Source organism: Capricornis sumatraensis, chromosome 1, assembly GCF_032405125.1.
Source record: "Capricornis sumatraensis isolate serow.1 chromosome 1, serow.2, whole genome shotgun sequence".
NCBI classification, from domain to species: Eukaryota; Metazoa; Chordata; class Mammalia; order Artiodactyla; family Bovidae; genus Capricornis; species Capricornis sumatraensis.
In genome coordinates, this window is record NC_091069.1 from 110012535 (window position 1) to 110030410 (window position 17876).

The 17876-nt window shown below is 52.1% G+C and overlaps 1 protein-coding gene across 1 annotated transcript in view; it reads right to left on the bottom strand.

Moving 5' to 3' along the window:
* Window positions 1–2151: 2151 nt before the first annotated feature.
* HUNK (hormonally up-regulated Neu-associated kinase) overlaps window positions 2152–17876 on the bottom strand; it is a 130632-nt gene continuing 114907 nt past the window's right edge. Inside the window, exons 9-11 of the mRNA XM_068982214.1 lie at window positions 13005–13052; window positions 7475–7655; window positions 2152–2801 (exon numbers count right to left, since the gene is read on the bottom strand). Of these exons, the coding sequence (XP_068838315.1) occupies window positions 2152–2801; window positions 7475–7655; window positions 13005–13052 (879 nt within the window). The remainder of the gene's footprint in view (window positions 2802–7474; window positions 7656–13004; window positions 13053–17876) is intronic.

Sequence of the window (17876 nt, forward strand, 5' to 3'; positions counted from 1 at the left end):
CATGGTTTCGAGGCAAGTAAAACACGAGAGACAGAAAGAGCTTAGACCAAGTTCGCACGCACGCAGCCTGCAGGCCTGCGGAGCCACACTTGCAGCTGGGAACCATCTTCAAAGAGGTTCCTTCACTGATCAAAAACCCAACACTCCGTGTCAAACGGAGAAAGGGACTTCTCAGCTGCTTCTTTTCTTCTCTCTGCTTAAAAAAAAAAAAGCTCTATTTTTCAATGGAAAGTTCCAGAACCTGGTCTGGAGCCAACCAAAGGAGTGCCACCCACGGCGGGGAGTCTGACCTCCTCCCAACAAGCCCCAGGGCTGGGGCAATCCCCAACAAGGCGAGGGGAGCAGCTGCCCAAGGTCTCGTCAAGATCGGCCAGGACTGGGCACAGCCAGGTGTCCACCCTCTCTTCGCTCAGTCAGGGACATCTGGGGCAGAAGGAGGTCACCAGTGTGGAATGAGAAGAAAGGAAGACCCACTCCCAGCGCGCTCAGGCACAGGCTGGCTGCCGGTGGAAGTGAAGGCAGGCTCTGCAAGGCTCCAGGGTCACGGACTTCTTTCGGATCAGTGGGCTGGGAAGACTAGCCCTGGGGTGGCCCCAGCGGCAGTCAGGCCCAGTGCGGTCACGCCCGCACCAGCCAGCAGTTGAAGACTCCAAGCCACAGTGGAACCTGTCTCCGAGCTGACCTGCATCCAACCGGTGCCGATTCTACTTTTGCCATTCTGTTCGTGGCCGAGTGGTCCCCACCAAGGGCCAGGGCCCCGGCCCCAGTGGAGACAGCTCCCGGCAGGCTCCAAACTAGACGCAGTCAGACAACACTGGGGTTCACAAAACACATACACAGGGACGGCACGGACACAGACCCAGAGGTGCATCTTTGGTTCCATCCTTGGCAAAGGGTGTGAAAACCGACTGCGGATTCAAAGCCTTGTTTGAGGATCCCTGCTTTCCTCAAAGAAGATACAGTACTGTACTTTGAACATGAGTCCCTCCACACGAGTCTCTCACTGCTCACGGCAAACTGGCTGAGCTCTAAACCACGCTTGTTGCCTTGGCAGCTTGAAAACTGCATTGCACAGAGCTAACGGTGCCTTCTGGGCACGTCCATATTCAACCTTACCTGTCTTCTCTTTCTAAATAACCGACTGTAACTATGCTCTGCACCTTCCAGAAGGACCTGGGCTCTGGTGATCCAATGGGAAGGACAGGTGGCCAGCTAGGGTCACGTCCCCTCCTGCAGGCCACCACGGGCCAGCCCCACTGAAAATGTCACCTGGGCAAGCCTTGATGCCCTCCATGCTCATCCTCTCATGAGAACAGGAGTTTGGTGAAATCACTTCCCATTTCGCCACCCAGGTTTCTAAAAATCATGTTGGCTCGATTTAATGACATCACATAAAGAACAATCACCTTTGGAGAAGATACTAATAATTCAACTGTTAGCAAGTTTCAACCAAGTGAAAAAAAGAATTCCATCAAGACCCTGCTTGGCAAATGAGTGTCCCACATTGGTCCTTTCCATTCACTGGGGACCCCGCTGTGGGGATCAGTCTTGGACCCAGTCAGAGGGGGTGGTGCTGGTTTCTAAGCTTCCTGCCCATCTTCCCCAGGGGCTCCTGAAGCTGGGTTCTCTGGGTGACGAGCTCTCGCCACCCTGCAGGGAGTTCTCTCGATTAAAGGAGGGGAATCTGTGGCCTGGGTGAACCACGTTGTGCTTCCCCAGCCATGTGACTGCTGAAAGGAGACCAACCCACTGAGAGACACACACAGTACAGTGTGGAGAGACAGCTCAGAAGGGTGTATCGTCTGAGAAGGCCGAGGCCAGCACAGGGTTCTCCCTGCCAGCCTGGCTGAGGGAGGTGGGTGGAGGGCCAGTGAGCAGGTGGGAGGAAGGAGGCCATGGCTGATGGAGTTGGCCACACAGCCTGCCAGCCCTCCTGGGAGTCTCAGCATCTCCAGTGGGGACCCTACGTGAGACCGGGGAGTACAGGCTCTGGGTCTGTGGTTTCAGCTGTAGGGACAGCAAATGTCAGGAGGAGATGAGGCTGTGAAGGGTACTCCAGGAGAGGCGTTAGAGTCTTCGCACCCTGATGGATACGTGGAGCTGCTCCACTGCTTTCTTTAGAAATGCCCGGATCCCCTTTGCTGGCCCAGGTTAGCACTGGCCTTTAACCCCATCAGCCAAGTCGAAGGAGAGGCTTGTGGGGGTCAGGGGCTGCAGCGGGGGCATGCTGGCCTCCAGGGGCCTGTCTGCAGGGGGCTGCAGGCTCTGATGCCGCTTCCTCAGCATCTGTCCGATGCCCATCATGGGGAACCTGCCTCGGCTCTTGACACAGTTGGGGCTCCCCAGGGGTTGCACGGGGCTGTTACCGGGCCCCGGGGCTGGGGGGCAGGTGCCCTCCTCTTTGGGGGGGCTGTTCTTATCTTCATGAGCAAAGGAGACCAGAGTGGGGTGCAAAGGAGTTTGGAGAGGCGACGGGCTTCCAGGCAGCAGGACGGGCGAGAGTGTCCGCTCACAGCGAGCCAGACCCCCGGGAGAGTTCAGAATTCTATAGTGATGGGACGGGGAGAGTAGTTCTGTCTGGTCGTCGCGATCCACAGACTCGAAGGAGCGCACCATATCCAGCATCAGGGGGTCTTCCTTGACAGGGAGGCTGGTGCTCCCAGGCCCCTGCTGAGGGGGCTCCGGTTTCTTCACGATCCTGGGGGTCCTGGGGGGTGGCACGGGGATGAACTCCATGGAGGAGGAGGCCACACAGTTGGAGTCTGAGGTTTTGCGAAAAAGATTGCGGCAGCCAAAGGAATCTGTACACCAAGAAAGAAAAGGAGGCGTGAAGATGCCACACAGTCAGTGCCCACGGCCCCATTCCCACGCACTTGGCCCCCTAGTTGTACTGAGACGGGGCGGGAGGTGCCCGGGGAGGCCAGACGGGACCGAGGAGCACATGGCTTCCCACTCTGCCCGCGGGGAACCAGTCGGTCTTCCTGGAGTACAGGGGACAGAAGGCCAGGGACAGGAGGCCTCCTGGGTTCTGACTTGCCTCACGGCACCAGCTTAACTTCTGCTCTCCTTTCGGTTCCTTAAAATTCTGGACCCCGCCCAGGAGCCTCTGAATGAAAAGGTCTGTGACTCAGCAGAATGACCACAAAACTGCCGGAAGCACGTGGATCCCAGCTCCCTGAGGACTTGCAAGTTTGGTCCTCAGATAATCAAAACCGGAAGGAAGGTTTCTTCGTAACTTAAAAAAAAACCATGGTAAAAATTACCTAACATAAATTTTAAACTGTTTATTTATTTATTACTTAACCTCTTTTAAGTGTACAGGGCACTTAAGTACAGTCACATGCTAGTAGAACTCTTCACTTGCAGATCTGTTACCGGTTGCCTGGGGCAACTGGTCTACACATCTGACTACTCTAGCTCCCTCCCGTAGGTGGAATCGACAGCATTCGTCCTTTCGTAACTGGCTTGTTTCACTGAGTGCAGTGCTCTCCAGGTTCCTCTGTGCTGCAGCATGTGTCAGAATTTCCTCCCTTTTTCAAATTTTTATTTGTTCATTACTTTTGGCTCTGCCGAACCTTCATTGCTGTGCGGGGGCTACTCTCTAGCTGCGGTGTGCAGGCTTCTCATTGTGGCGGCCTCCCTTGCTGCAGAGCATGGGCTCCGGTGTGTGCGGACTTCAGCAGCTGCAGCTCAAGGGCTCTAGCGCACAGGCTCCCAGTTGTGGCGCAAAGGCCAACTTGCTCCTTGGCATGTGGGATCTTCCCAGATCAGGGATCAAACCTGTGGCTCCCGCATTGGCAGGCGGATTCTTTACCACTGAGCCACCAGGGAGGCCCCAGAATTTCCTCCCTTTTAAAGACTCTCTCGTGACTTCTGGCCTCCCTGGAGCCTCACCCCGTCCTGAACAGGGGTGAAACACTCTTCATCTATAGATTTCAGGCAACCAGCCAGCTCCCGTGGCTTCCATCTCAAGCTGGTACAGGCTAGAATCCAGGTTTGCAAGCTTTGACAGAAAAGGAAGGGAAAACCCCCAGTGTTTGGCGCTGAGGGAAGTGAAGCCAGGTTCAGGCCCTGTCTTGGGTGGTTCTCCTACCATCACACCTGCAGCCCTGTTGGAGCCTGGAGGCAGGAACGAGCTGTTGCCACCGGCAGCTATTTCGGTGACAGCCAAGGGCACTGGGAATCCTCTTCCCCTCACATAAATATATACACAGATCCCAAATAAATCTCCTCCTGGGGCCAGCACAGATGCCTGAGATTCACGGGCAGAGAGACGGGAAATTTCATTGACAGCTAACGTCTCCAGCGTTCCAGCTGGCACACGAGCCCCCTGCCTCTCCCTGAGATGGCTGTGTGCCTCAATCTTGTAGCCCAGCTTCTCCCTCCACCCCCTTCTGCTTCCTCTGCTTGCCTAGAGGTGTAAACCCTGGCAGGATACCTCCCACAGGCACCCTATTTATCCCCACCCCAGAGTCAGCCCCGGGGCAGAGACCTGGACCCTGCATGGTCCCCAGCGAGAAGGGCAGAGTCACCCGCCCGAGCCCTAGGCATGTCGGCAGGCTCCTCCTCACCCTATCCTTCCCGGGAAGGAGTCAGCTACCCTGGTCAGCAGAGAGAGCTCTGGAGCCAGGCTGCTGGGCTGGAAATCTGGACTCCGTCACTTACCAGCTCCCTGACTTTGGACAACTCTCTGGGCTATTTCCTCATCTCTAGAAATGGGGTGAGAATGATCTCATGGGTTGAGGTAAGAGCTGAAGCAGGGCCCGCCACCCCATGAGTGGTCAGTGTGAACAGTTAATACAGGATCCTCCGCGCTTCTCGGCACAAACTTCCAAATCCCAGGACAAAGGCAAAATGCAAAGGAACAGATGACAGTTGGCCCAGGAAAGTACCAAGGAACAGGGCTACATGAGTGAGTGAAGTTGCTCAGTCATGTCCGACTCTTGGCAACCCCATGCACTGTAGTCTCCCCCTCCCCAAGCTCCTCCATCCATAGAATTTTCCAGGCAAGAATACTAGAGTGGGTTGCCATTTCCTTCTCCAAGGGATCTTCCCAACCTAGGGATCAAACCTGGGTCTCCCGCATTGTAGGCAGACGCTTTACCGTCTGAGCCACCAGGGAAGCCCACTACAAAGTTAACCCCAAATATGCAGCTTCTACCTGGACCTTCCTTCGGGGAACCCACAGGATGCCCTTGTTGAGGGCCCAGATTCACTGCTGGTTCCAAAGCCAGAAAGGAAGGTCTCCCGAGGAGGGACAAGCACAGTCTCTCCAGTGGGGCCCCTGCCTTCCTGACGCCTGCAGAATGAAATGGAACCAAGTAGATTTGCTCCTCCCTGGGTGACAGCTGCTCCCTCCTAGAGTCAGAAAGTCCCCAGTACTTTGCCAACAAAGGTCCGTCTAGTCAAAGCTATGGTTTTCCCAGCAGTCATGTATGGATGTGTGAGTTGGACTACAAAGCAAGCTTGAGCACCGAAGAATTGATGCTTTTGAACTGTGATGCTGGAGAAGACTCTTGAAAGTCCCTTGGACTACAGGGAGATCCAATCAGTCCATCCTAAAGGAAGTCAACCCTGAATGTTCATTGGAAGGACTGATGCTGAAGCTGAAGCTCCACTACTCTGGCCACCTGATGTGAGTCAGGTCACATCACCTGCTGCTGGGCAAGACTGAAGGCAGGAGAAGGGGGCTACAGAGGATGAGGTGGCTGGACCGCATCATCAACTCAATGGACGTAAGTTTGAGTGAACTCTGGGAGATGGTGAAGGACAGGGAAGTCTGGCGTGCTGCAGTCCACGGGGTCGCAAGGAGTCAGAGATGATACTGTGGCTGAACAGCAACAGTGTGCTTTCCTGCTGGTTAATGTCAGACAGCCTGAGCCCTCCTGGAGCCTTACTTTCTTCACATTTAAAACAAAGGGGTCAAAGGCTGGACTCCACCACCCCTCCCATCCGCCCTCTGTCAGGAGAACGCTCCTCTACCCCACAGTCGGCTTCAGGACACTCACTCCCTGGCTCCCTGCGCCCCCTCCAGGCTCTCAGTTCAGTTCAGTCAGTTCAGTTGCTCAGTCGTGTCCGACTCTTTGTGACCCCACGAATCGCAGCACGCCAGGCCTCCCTGTCCATCACCAACTCTCGGAGTTCACTCAGACTCACGTCCATCGAGTCAGTGATGCCATCTAGCTGTGTGTTAAGTCTCCTTTCTGCATCCCTGGATGCCTGCTCCAGAGGAGGGAGACCCAGATCCATCAGTTACCTCATGTGCTGGATGACTAATGAGGAGGAGAAGCCCACACGTGTTTCTCATTGAAGTGAAAAGTGAAAGTGTAAACCACTCAGTTGCGTCCAATTCTTTGCGACCCCATGCACTGTAGCCCGCCAGGCTCTTCTGCCCATGGAATCCTCTAGGCAGGAATACTGGAGTGGGTTGCCATTTCCTCCTCCAGGGGATCTTCCTGATGTAGGGATCAAACCTGGATCTCTTGCATTGGCAGGCCGATTCTTTACCGTCTGAACCATCAAGGGGGCCCTTATCTCACTGGATCCACCGAATAGCTTTCTGACAGGTAGGTTTCCTTTCACAAGGAAGGGAATCAGTAAAGATCCTCAGAGGGTGAGGAACTTGGGGCATCAGCAGCCTCGGAGCTGGGTTTGAGCACCCTACCTCCACCCAGAGCCCAGACTCTGTGGACCACATGTCACTGCCTCTCAGGGTGTACTTTTTGGGGAAGGCTCCCTTGAGAGCATGCCCCATCCCTGCTCCTGAACCTCAATCTCTGCCCCCTAAAACTGAACACTGATGCCTGGCTCCATGATACACCTCAATCTCTGCTACCTCAAGAAAATACCAAGCACCCCAGTTTCTACTCCCACAATGCCATGCACCCTGGTATCTGCTCTCCCACAAAACCATGCACCCCAGTCTCTGCTCCCATAGTAGTACCCACCTTGACGTCTGCTTCTGCAAAATCATCCCTCCCAATCTCTGCTTCTGCACCCCATCTCTATTCCTGCACCCCATCTCTATTCCTGTACCCCATCTCTGCTCCTACTCTCCAACCTCTACTCCTGCACCCCATCTCGGCTCCTGCACCCCATCTCGGCTCCTGCACCCCACTCTCTACTCCTGCACCCCATCTCGGCTCCTGCACCCCATCTCGGCTCCTGCACCCCATCTCGGCTCCTGCACCCCATCTCGGCTCCTGCACCCCACTCTCTACTCCTGCAATACTTTACACCCTGACTTCTGCACGCACCCCATCTCTGGTTTCTCAAATACCGCCCACACAGGTGGACCACACCAAGCAGTTAGGACCTTGCTTGTTCTCACGTTGCCTCTCAAGCATTAATTCTGCTTTCCCATGGGCAAAGGAGTCGTGTCTGTCCCAGGGGCCCACACAGACACCAGCATGGGATACACAGCAGCCACGCAGTTGAACATGAGAGGCCTGGAGAGTCCCCCACGCTGACCCACCTTTGTCGGGGAAGCCAGGCTTGGAGGCCTTGCGGTCCTTGAGCAGGGCCCTGGTGCTCTGAATCTGAGTGATGAGCGAGGCCGACGGCTGTTTGTGTGACGGCAGGTTCTTGTCCAGCTTCTTGGAAAACGGTCGATGAAGAAAATCCCCTCTTTTTTCTTGTTCTTTGGGCTTTTTATCCTTCCAATCAGAAGCAAACATAGGTACTCAGATGCACACAAGAACGCCCAACAGGATCCCTCTTTGAGGAGTTATCAAAGTAGAGTTAAGAAACCTCAGTTTTCTAAAACTCCAGGCTCTTAGCTGCATGTTGCACAAGGGAAGTGCCCAGACCTAGAGGACGCTCCAGGGAAGCCACGGCCCTCTCCCTGGGCCACAGTGGGCTTAGTGGTCCCCAGCTCCCCACACTGTGCTGTCTGACATGCTCCAACAAGGACAAGGATATCCATGGGATATCCAAGGATATCCAAGGATATCCATTTTCCTAGAACAAGCTGAACAAACCGAGGTAAAGCCTATGAGGACTCCTGGTAACCTCCCATCTTAGCTACAGCAGAGTCCTAAGATTTGCAGAGGCAAAAACTGCTCCATCATAACCTCAGTGTTTATGTGTTCAGTGAAGCCAAGGAGGTGGACGACCAACCCATGGAGCCCTGGGCCTGCCTGGGTTAATTTCTGAGCCCTGTCTTCCTCTGCTCACGTGCACTCTTGTTGTTGATGTTTAGTCACTAAGCCATGTCTCTACTGTGGCTCACTCAGTTATGTCTGACTCTCTGGGACCCTATGGGTTGTAGTCCGACAGGCTCCTCTGTCCATGGGATTTTCCAGGCAGGAATACTGAAGTGGGTTGCCATTTCCTCTTCCAGGGGATCTTCCTGACCCAGGGATCGAACCCGTGTCTCCTGCACTGCAGGCAGATTCTTTACCACTGCTCCACCTGGGAAGCTCACGTGGGCTCTTACCTGTGTACTTAAATTGGCACAATTCGGCCATTTATGCTGTCAAGTGTTGCCCTGATTGAACTCAATTATAATCCCTCTGATGGGAGTGAATTTGACTGTTTTAGACATCTTCAACCCCACAGCCTCTGGCATGAAGCCAGGCACGGAGAGAAAGCTTATCAAATAGTTACTGAAATATAAAAAAACAAAAACAAAAAAGCCAGTGGAAACAGAACTGAATTAAAATTAATTGGGTTCAAGCTTCTGGGAAGGGTGATGCCACAAGGAAGAAGCTTTTCTCTGGCCCTAAAGTCTGTGTTTGATGTTTACTGTTAAACAGAGGCAACCGAATCCCTGACCTCACCAGGAGTGGGGGGTGCAGAGGGGGAAGAGACCAATTTTCACATTTTTGCCTTAAACCTTAAGAACATTTGCAATTCAAGAAAGCTCATCTATTTTTCATGGATGCTGTTGAAAAGCTTCTCAAGGAAACATCCCCTTGCACTTGGGTAGCCCTTTCTAACAAGGATTTTCAAAGCGTTTCTGGATTGGGGTTCATTGTGTCCAGGTTTTGAGTGGGAAAGATGGCAGGAGAGAAATGGGATGTGGGGGCACCCACCCCAGCCTTGAGTGAGTGCCACCTCAGGGCAGCACCTGCTGGGAGCCCAGCCTTCGGCTGAGGTGGCTTGCTCCCCTCCATGGGCGGGTGAGCAGGAGGAAGGAAGAGGTGAAGCTCCTGCAAACACCTTCACCAGCGTCTTATCAGCCACCACCACCTTTACTGAGGATACTTGGAACGCCAGACACTATGCGAAGAGCAAGACCCATGATGAGGCAAATGCTGTTATCCCTTCTTCCAGAGGTGCCTGCAGTAGCTAAATATACCCAGACAATTCAAAAAGATACACGCACCACTGTGCTCACAACAGCACTATTCACAACAGCCTAGGCCTGGAAACGACCTAAACGTCTGTAGACAGATGAGTGGATAAAGAAGATGTGGTTACATACACACCAGGGAACGCTACACAGCTGTGAAAAGAGAAGGCCACTCGCAGCAACACGGATGCAACTAGAGAGTCTCATCCTGCGCGAAGCAAGTCAGAAGGAGAAAGAGAAGTGCATAGGAGATCCCTTATACATGGAACCTAAAACGGGGCACAAGTGAGCCTATGTACAAAACAGAAAGAGACTCATAGAGAACACCCTGTGGTTACCAAGGGGAAGGAGGAAGCGGAGGGATAGAGCGGGATTTGGGGGTTGGCAGATGCAGACTGTTACATGTAGGATGGATGAACAAGGGCCTACCGTCGAGCACAGGGGACTATATTCAATATCCTGTGAGAAACCATAATGGAAAAGAATAGTCAAAAATAGGGATGTATACACATGTATGACTGAGTCACTTGGCTGTACAGCAGACACGGGCACAACACTGTAAATCAACTATATTTCTTTTTTTAAAAAAAAGAAGTCACCCAGGAGCCTGACAGCAACTCAGATTTTTGCAGCCCTCCCTGAAAGTCGATGTGTTCTTAACCCTTGACTCCACGCTGCCCTCTGGAAGCTGGAGCAGGGCCAGGCTTGTTCTAGTGGTAGAGAGAAAGGCTAGGCGCAGCGACTGGCTGGGGCAGGGACCACACTGTAGTCCAGGGCATCCAGGATGCTACAGATGAGACCATCAGCAGGGTGCTATAAAGGGCGGAGTGGAGAGGGTGGGCATCTGCTCCAGGTCAAGGCCAAGCCCAATTCTCCACCGCCTCCCTTTCCCTCTTTCTATCAAACACCAACAGGCCCTCTGCTCTACAGCAAAGAAGAATGAATGCACTTTCACCATCCCCAGCCTCTCCCCAAGCAACAAACGGCCTGTCCCCAAAAGTCTGGCGGAATTCCATCCCAAAGTCTGGCTCCATTCTATCTGTTTTTACGAGCAAACCCATCATTTCTACCTGTAACACCTTAAACAGGAAAATAGAAACCAAACGGACTTTTGTGATACATTGTAAAACAATATTTGGAAGAAAAAATAAAACTGGAGTTCCCCGCCCCCCCCACCGCCCCCCACCTCTTTTTTCTTTTTAGGGCAGTGAGTACATCTTCCTTTGGGCTACCCTGCATTTCCTACTCTCAGAGGGCCCCTGCCAGCAGCCTCCTGGGTTCATCTCAGCTCCTTTCTAACTCTCTGTGGCTTCTCAAAGATAAAGGATCAAGATGGAAACTTTCAGGGGGGCCAGTATCACCACCCAGAGCTCATAAACCAAAGGGTGTCCAAGATGTGAGAGTTCTCTGTAGGACGAGATCAAGGTTGGCTCTAGAACTCTCTCCTGCAACCCACAAAGGGATGGATCTTTGGCAATAAGCAGAGCTGACTCATTGGACAAGCCCGATGCTGGGAAAGATGGAGGGCAGGAGAAGCGGGCAACAGAGGATGAAATGGTTGGATGGCGCCATCAACCCAATGGATATGAGTGTGAGCAAACTCTGGGAGACAGTGAAGGACGAGGAACTGTGCTGCAGTTCATGGGGTCACAAAGAATCAGACACGACTGAGCTACTGAACAATAACAACAAGAAAGCCCACGATGGGGACAGAAAGGGGACATGGATTTAGGACTAGAGTCTGGGGAACCTTACTCACATCGCCCTGTCGATCCTGCACCTCGGCGTTGTTCAGTTGCTCAGCTGTGTCCAACTCTTTGTGACTCCATGGAATGTGGCATGCCAGGCTTCTGTGTCCTTCAACATCTCCTGGAGTTTGCTCAAACTCATGTCTATTGAGTCGGTGATGCCATCGAACCATCTCATCCTCTGTCGTCCCCTTCTCCTCCTGCCCTCAATCTTTTGCACCACACTACTTCCTCCAAACTACCCCCATCCTCTCCCCCCACCCCCAGAGCATTCTTCTCAGCCTGAAAGAACAGATGACTTCATAGTGACTGGTTTCTAGGGAGATGCCGAGCATTTACTACCCATCTGCTCCTTGGAGGTGGGGGACAATGCCCTGGGTCTGTCCCGGTGACCCCTCAGGAAACTGACTTGTTTACAAGCAGCCATCTTCATGTCTTCCAAGCAGAGGCTCATAAATGCAACCAATTTTCCAATTCTACCATTTTCATTTGCATGGCCTATTTTCTCCAGAAGAGATTTCCCAGGGAGAAGGATGCTAAATTGCCTTATGTAACAGAAACAGATCTTCAGAAGGACTAATTATGTTCCCCCTCCGACATGCTGCACCCACTCCCGCACCCCACCCAGCAACGCTGGCTGCCTGCAGGCCTCTTCGGTTTCCCTCTGACTCTCATGGGTGGGCAGTGTGCCCCTCATCCGCATGTGCCTAGGGGCTGGTGGTGGAGCTGAAGCTTCTGAGGTCTTCTCTGCCCCCTCATGCTCAGTCCATACCCTCCAAGGCGGATCCAGGAGGAAACCAGAGGCCCCAGAGGCAAGCAAACCCCACACAAAACAGCCTCTTCTCTTTAAACCATTTTCCAACCACCACACATGTGCATGGATGTTTTTCAAAAAAACTGGATGCCTTGAATATGCGGACCCAGACGTCCCTGGTGGTCCAGTGGTAAAGAATCCGCCGGCCAGTGCAGGAGACGTAGGAGATGCGTGTTCGATCCCTGGGTTAGGAAGATCCTATCTTGGATGAGAGGGCTTGGCTCATAAATTAGGCCACTAAACTGGGACGCCGTGGACTGTTCTAAACCCCACCTCTTTACAGATAGAAACCAAATGCACAGCTAAGCTTGTTGTTATAGCAAGATGAGTAAAAAAGGTGAACTACACAGGTGGCTCTAGCGGTGAAGAACACGCCTCTGCAGGAGACATACATGGGTTTGACCTCTGGGCTAAGAAGATTCCCTGGAAGACGGCATGGCAACCCACTCCAGGACCTGGAGAATCCCATGGACAGAGAAGCCTGGTGGGCTACAATTCATGGGGTCAAAGAGTCGGACACGACTGAGTGACTTAGCACACACATAGAGAAAGCTGATCTCATCTGAGGGGGATTCCGACAAATCCACTTACAATAGGATTCTGCATGTCTGCATTCAGGACAGGATGAGGGGTGTGCAGGGTCCGGAGCTCTGGGCAAGGATTCACTAATCTTCAGGGTCACATGCAATGGTGACTTTCATGTGTCAAGCTGGCTAGGCCAGGGCACCCAGTGTCTGGTCAAACACCAGTCTACAGTTTGTGGTGAAGGTTTGTGTTGGATGAGAATGACATTTAAATCAGTAGGCTTTTGAGTAAAGCAGCTTATCCTCCACAATCTGGGTGGGTCTTGGGCAATCAGTTGCAGGGCTTAAGAGAAGATGTTTGGCGGAAACCGACACAATAGTATAAAGCAAATATCCTTTGATTAAAAATAAATTTAATTTAAAAAAAAAAAGAGAGCGAAGACTGAAGTGTCCTGGGAAAGAAGGAATTCTGCCTCCAGAAGACTTGGGACTGGAGCTGAAACACAAACTCTTCCCTGGGTGTCCATGCATCACACACACACACACACACACACACACACTATTGTTCCGTTTTTCTGGAGGACTCTGTCTAATCCATCAGAACCACCCCCCCAATTTCTTACCTGCACAGCATGAAATTCAAGGTCTCTTGTCCAGGTGTCCAGGGAGGCCTGCAAAAAAACAGCATTTTTCAACAATTCAAGAAGCTGCACTTGTTGCTTATTCCCTAAACTCACCCCTTCCCACCTGCAGCTCTGGTTGAGGGTTACCCATGTCAGTGTTTGCAGACAAGAAACCAAACCGTCCCAGACGCAGGCAGCAGAAGTCCTAATTCCTGCCCTGGATGGATTTTCTAGGTAAGGTTTATATTAAAGTCTAGGATGCATGATGGAGGGGTGCTCTGATGATGAGTAAGCCGTTCACTCGGTTTTCTCAATCAACAAAAGCATGCATGAAAACGGCGCCCGGATCAAGAAACAGAACCCAGCCAACACCCACAAGTCCCTCGTTCCCACATTCTCTTCCTGTCCCCGAAGGTAACCACCGTTCTGATTTACCACAGCAGAGACTTGATTCTAAACTTGATTGTTAAAATTTATGCAGGGCTTCCCTGGTGGCCCAGTGGATAAGAATATGCCTGCCAGTGAAGGAGACGCATTCAATCCCTGATCTGGAAAGATTCCACACGGCTTGGAGTGGCTGAGCCCATGGGCCACAACGTCTGAAGTCCGCGAGCTCAGGCCCATGGACCATAACTACCAGAGCCTGTGCGCCACAGCGAGAGGGGCCGCTGCAAGTGAGATGCCCACACAGCACAGTGAAGGGCAGCCCCTGCTCCTCGCAACCAGAGGAAGCCTGGGCACAACCACCAAAACCCGCTGTGGCCAAAAGGAACATACATTTTTTAAAAGGTTTCTTTTAATGTGTACAGATTTTGAAATGACACGAAGAAAATACTGCAATATTTTACCTTTAAACTTATAGTTCCCATTATGCCTTTAATTATGATGGTGGTGGTGGCTTAGTTGCTCAGTCGTGTCCAACTCTTTGCGACCCCATGGACTGCAGCCTGCCAGGCTCCTCTGTTCATGGAACGTCCCAGGCAAGAATACTGGAGTAGGTTGCCCTTTCCTTCTCCATGGGATCTTCCCGACCCAGGGATCAAACCCACATCTCCTGCATCTCCTGCTGGGCAAGTGGGTTCTTTACCACTGAGTCACCTGGGAAGACCGCTTTTCATCACATTCCTCCAAGTTCAGATGTTGGAGTCCTAACCCCTAGACCTCAAGATGCAGCTTTACTTGAAGACACGGTCTGGAGAGGCCTGTCCCATCCCCTCTGAAGCCTGGCGGGAGGTACAGGGGGGAATGTGAAAGCTTGCTCTCCTTGGCCTTTGAGATGGAACCTCTTCCTGGTATTACCATTTCAGAGGTGACCAAGTTAAGATAAGGTCATCAGAGTGGGTCCTAGTGCAGTGTGACCGGGAATCCTTATAGAAAGGGGGTAAACTGGTCATGGACACACACACACAGAATGCCACGTGAAGATGAAGGCAGTGATCAGGGGGGTGCTCCTCCAAGCCCATGAATCCTGAAGACTGCTGGCATCCACCAGAAGCTAGGAGGCATGAAAGACTCTCCCTCACCATCCTCAGAGGGAATCAGTGCTGCAGACACCACGACCTTGACCTTCTGGACTCCCAAACCGGGAGACGACACGTCTCTTTCGTCTAACCCAGCGGTCCCCAGGGGCAGCGGGAGCTGGTTCCGTGGAAGACCATTTTTCCAGAGACCGGGGTGGGAGATACTTTGGGGATGATTCAAGCGCATCACCTCTATTGCTCACTTCATTCCTATCATGACTACATCAGCCCCACCTCAGATCATCAGGCATTAGATTCCAGAGGTGGGGGACCGCTGGTTTAAGCCACTTGGTTTGTGGGACTTCGTGATGGGAGCCGTCGCAGACCCAGACAGTCCCTCTGCCACCGTCTGCATGACTTAACTTCCAAAACTGCAGTGTTGGCCGCAGAAAAGCCCTCGTGTTTCTAAGCGACATTTTGCTATATATCAGCATTATTTTTCAAGACTTGGACAATGCTGGCATCCTGCTCTCTGTGGCTTTACTGAGCCAGTTTACTAGTGATGACTGCCCTGCCACGACCCTCTATGGCGCCCCTCCCACCACCCCCCTGGACCTCTCTTTTAGGAAAAGGAGTCTCTGGGGCATTAGCCCAAGGTGAGACAAGGGTCCCCCTTTTCCAGATGTGATCTCTGACTGCTACAGTAAGAAGATGGGGAGAAAGTGGCAAAGGCATACCATGAGAGCACTAGAATCCTGAGAGGGAAGTGTTTTCTGCTTAATTCAGCTCCTCTGTTTCCTAAGAGAAAAATAACTGGGATCCAGAAGAAGAAAGAGGCCAACACTTGCCCTCAATGCCCAGACACGGCCCCAAAGCCACCCCCTAGCATGCTCGTGTACAACCTTGAACTTCACTCTGCTGTTCCTGTTCACACCACCCATCCCCTCTGCTTCTCCTCCTGGACCAGCTGGGCTGAAGCCCACAGGGGCCTGGAGCGGGCTCTCCCTGGAGAATGTGGCCTCTTTCAGCCTTTCTCACCACTTTTTCTAGCTGGCCCCATTCCACTTTGCTAGGTTCTAGTGGAGAGGAGCTGGGTCATCTAGCCAGAGCCTGTAATTTAATTAGCTCAAGTATCTCTGCGGTTTGGAGAAAACAAATGGAAACTAGAAAATTGAAATGCTGTTTCCCCGTTAGTGTTTCTATTGAAACTTTAACCATTAAATATTGCCACAAATGTTTTAAAACGCTTACCATGTGTTTTCGGGCCAAATGCAATAAGCAGCCGAGAAAAATAATCTAGATGAAAAAAAAGAGGCCCCTTTCACATCGTGGCTCTGACACTCTCGAGCACACAAGCAGTGTCGGCTACCAGGGCAACCAAGGCCATGGGCACCAGCCGAGGGGCCTAGAGGCCGCCTAGGATACACACTTAGGGGATGTGGGACATCTAAGTTTGCATTATTACCTGAGGCCCTGAAGAGTCAAACAAGAGGCAGGGGAGCCTAACGGCGACTTCTGTATCCCCTGGACCCCAGCCAAGGTGACCACCCCCAGGGCAAGAAGTCCCTCCCAAAGGGCAAGGCCATCAAGTGATAGTAATTCAACTTGAATGCTGTCATGCAGGTGGTCCCCCTACTTTAACCAAGCTAGGTGTCCCAGCTGGAATGTTTGACCTTCCTAAGACGCTGACCCAATTCCATTTTCTGAGACTCAGGCCAAGGTCCACTTGATTATTTCATTTCTTCGTTCAGCAAATATTTATTAAGCCTCTACTGTGAGCCAGGCATCATGCAGGTTCTGGAGACACTGTGAGGAACAAAAGGGATGCTGTCCCAGGGAACCTCCTGATGGTCCAGTGCTTAAGAGCCCAGTGCAGGGGAACTCGGGTCTGATCCCTGGTTGGGGAACTAAGATCCCACGTGCTGCAGGGCAACTAAGCCCAAGCACTACAACTAAGACCAAGAGCTGACAAAGAAATAAATAACGGGGATGCCTTCCCTCCTCTTAAGGAATTCACAGACCAGAGTGGGAGAGAGATGAGAATCAAATCATCTCAGAACAAACAGAACCTCATCCAGGGGATCAGCCCCAGGAGGCAGGAGGTATGCGACAGCCTGCATTGGAGAGATGCGACCCAAAGGTAGAGGGCAGAGAATAGCAGGGGTCCACGATGAAAGTGAAAGAGGAGAGTGAAAAAGTTGGCTTAAAGCTCAACATTCAGTAAACGAAGATCATGGCATCTGGTCCCATCACTTCATGGCAGATGAAACAGTAGAAACAGTGTCAGACTTTATTTTTGAGGGGCTCCAAAGTCACTGCAGAGGGTGACTGCAGCCATGAAATTAAAAGATGCTTACTCCTTGGAAGGAAAGTGATGACCAACCTAGATAGCATATTCAAAAGCAGAGACATTACTTTTCCGACTAAGGTCCATCTAGTCAAGGCTATGGTTTTTCCAGTGGTCATGTATGGATGTGAGAGTTGGACTGTGAAGAAAGCTGAGCATCAAAGAATGGATGCTTTTTAACTGTGGTGTTAGAGAAGACTCTTGAGAGTCCCTTGGACTGCAAGGAGATCCAACCAGTCCATCCTAAAGGAGATCAGTCCTGGGTGTTCATTGGAAGGACTGAAACTCCAATACTCCAATACTTTGGCCACCTCATGTGAAGAGTTGACACTTTGGAAAAGACTCTGATGCTGGGAGGGATTGGGGGCAGGAGAAGGGGACGACAGAGGATGAGATGGCTGGAAGGCATCACCAACCTGAAGGACATGAGTTTGGGTAGACTCCAGGAGTTGGTGATAGACAGGGAGGCCTGGCGTGCTGCGATTCATGGGGTCACAAAGAGTCGGACACGACTGAGCGACTGAACTGAACTGGACTAATGAGGACATGACCTTGCTGTCACATATGAAGACAGAGATTAACTCAGCAGAGAGAGATCGGGAGAACATTCTGGAAGAGAACAGGGTGTACACAGCCCTGGAAGCCGAGAGAGTACAGAAGTCTGAAGGCCCATGGGGCTGAGCATGAGCAAGAAGCAGGGGACGTCCCTGGCGGTCCAGTGGTTAAGACTCTGCACTTCCAATGCAGGGCCCACAGGCTCCATCCCTGGTTGGGGAACTAAGGTCCCACGTGCCTCAGGGAGTGACCAAATGAAAATTAAAACATCATCATAATAATAAGGGCAAGAAGCAGGTGCTAGGGGTGGGGGAAAGTGAAAGTGAAGTCGCTCAGTTGTGTCCGACTCTTTGCAACCCCATGGACTGTAGCCCACCATGCTCCTCTGTCCATGGGATTTTCCAGGCAAGAGTACTGGAGTGGGGTGCCATTTCCTTCTCCAGAGGATCTTCCCGACCCAGGGGTGGGGGAAGGGGTAGCTAAAAGATAAGGTTGGAGTTGCTGACAGAA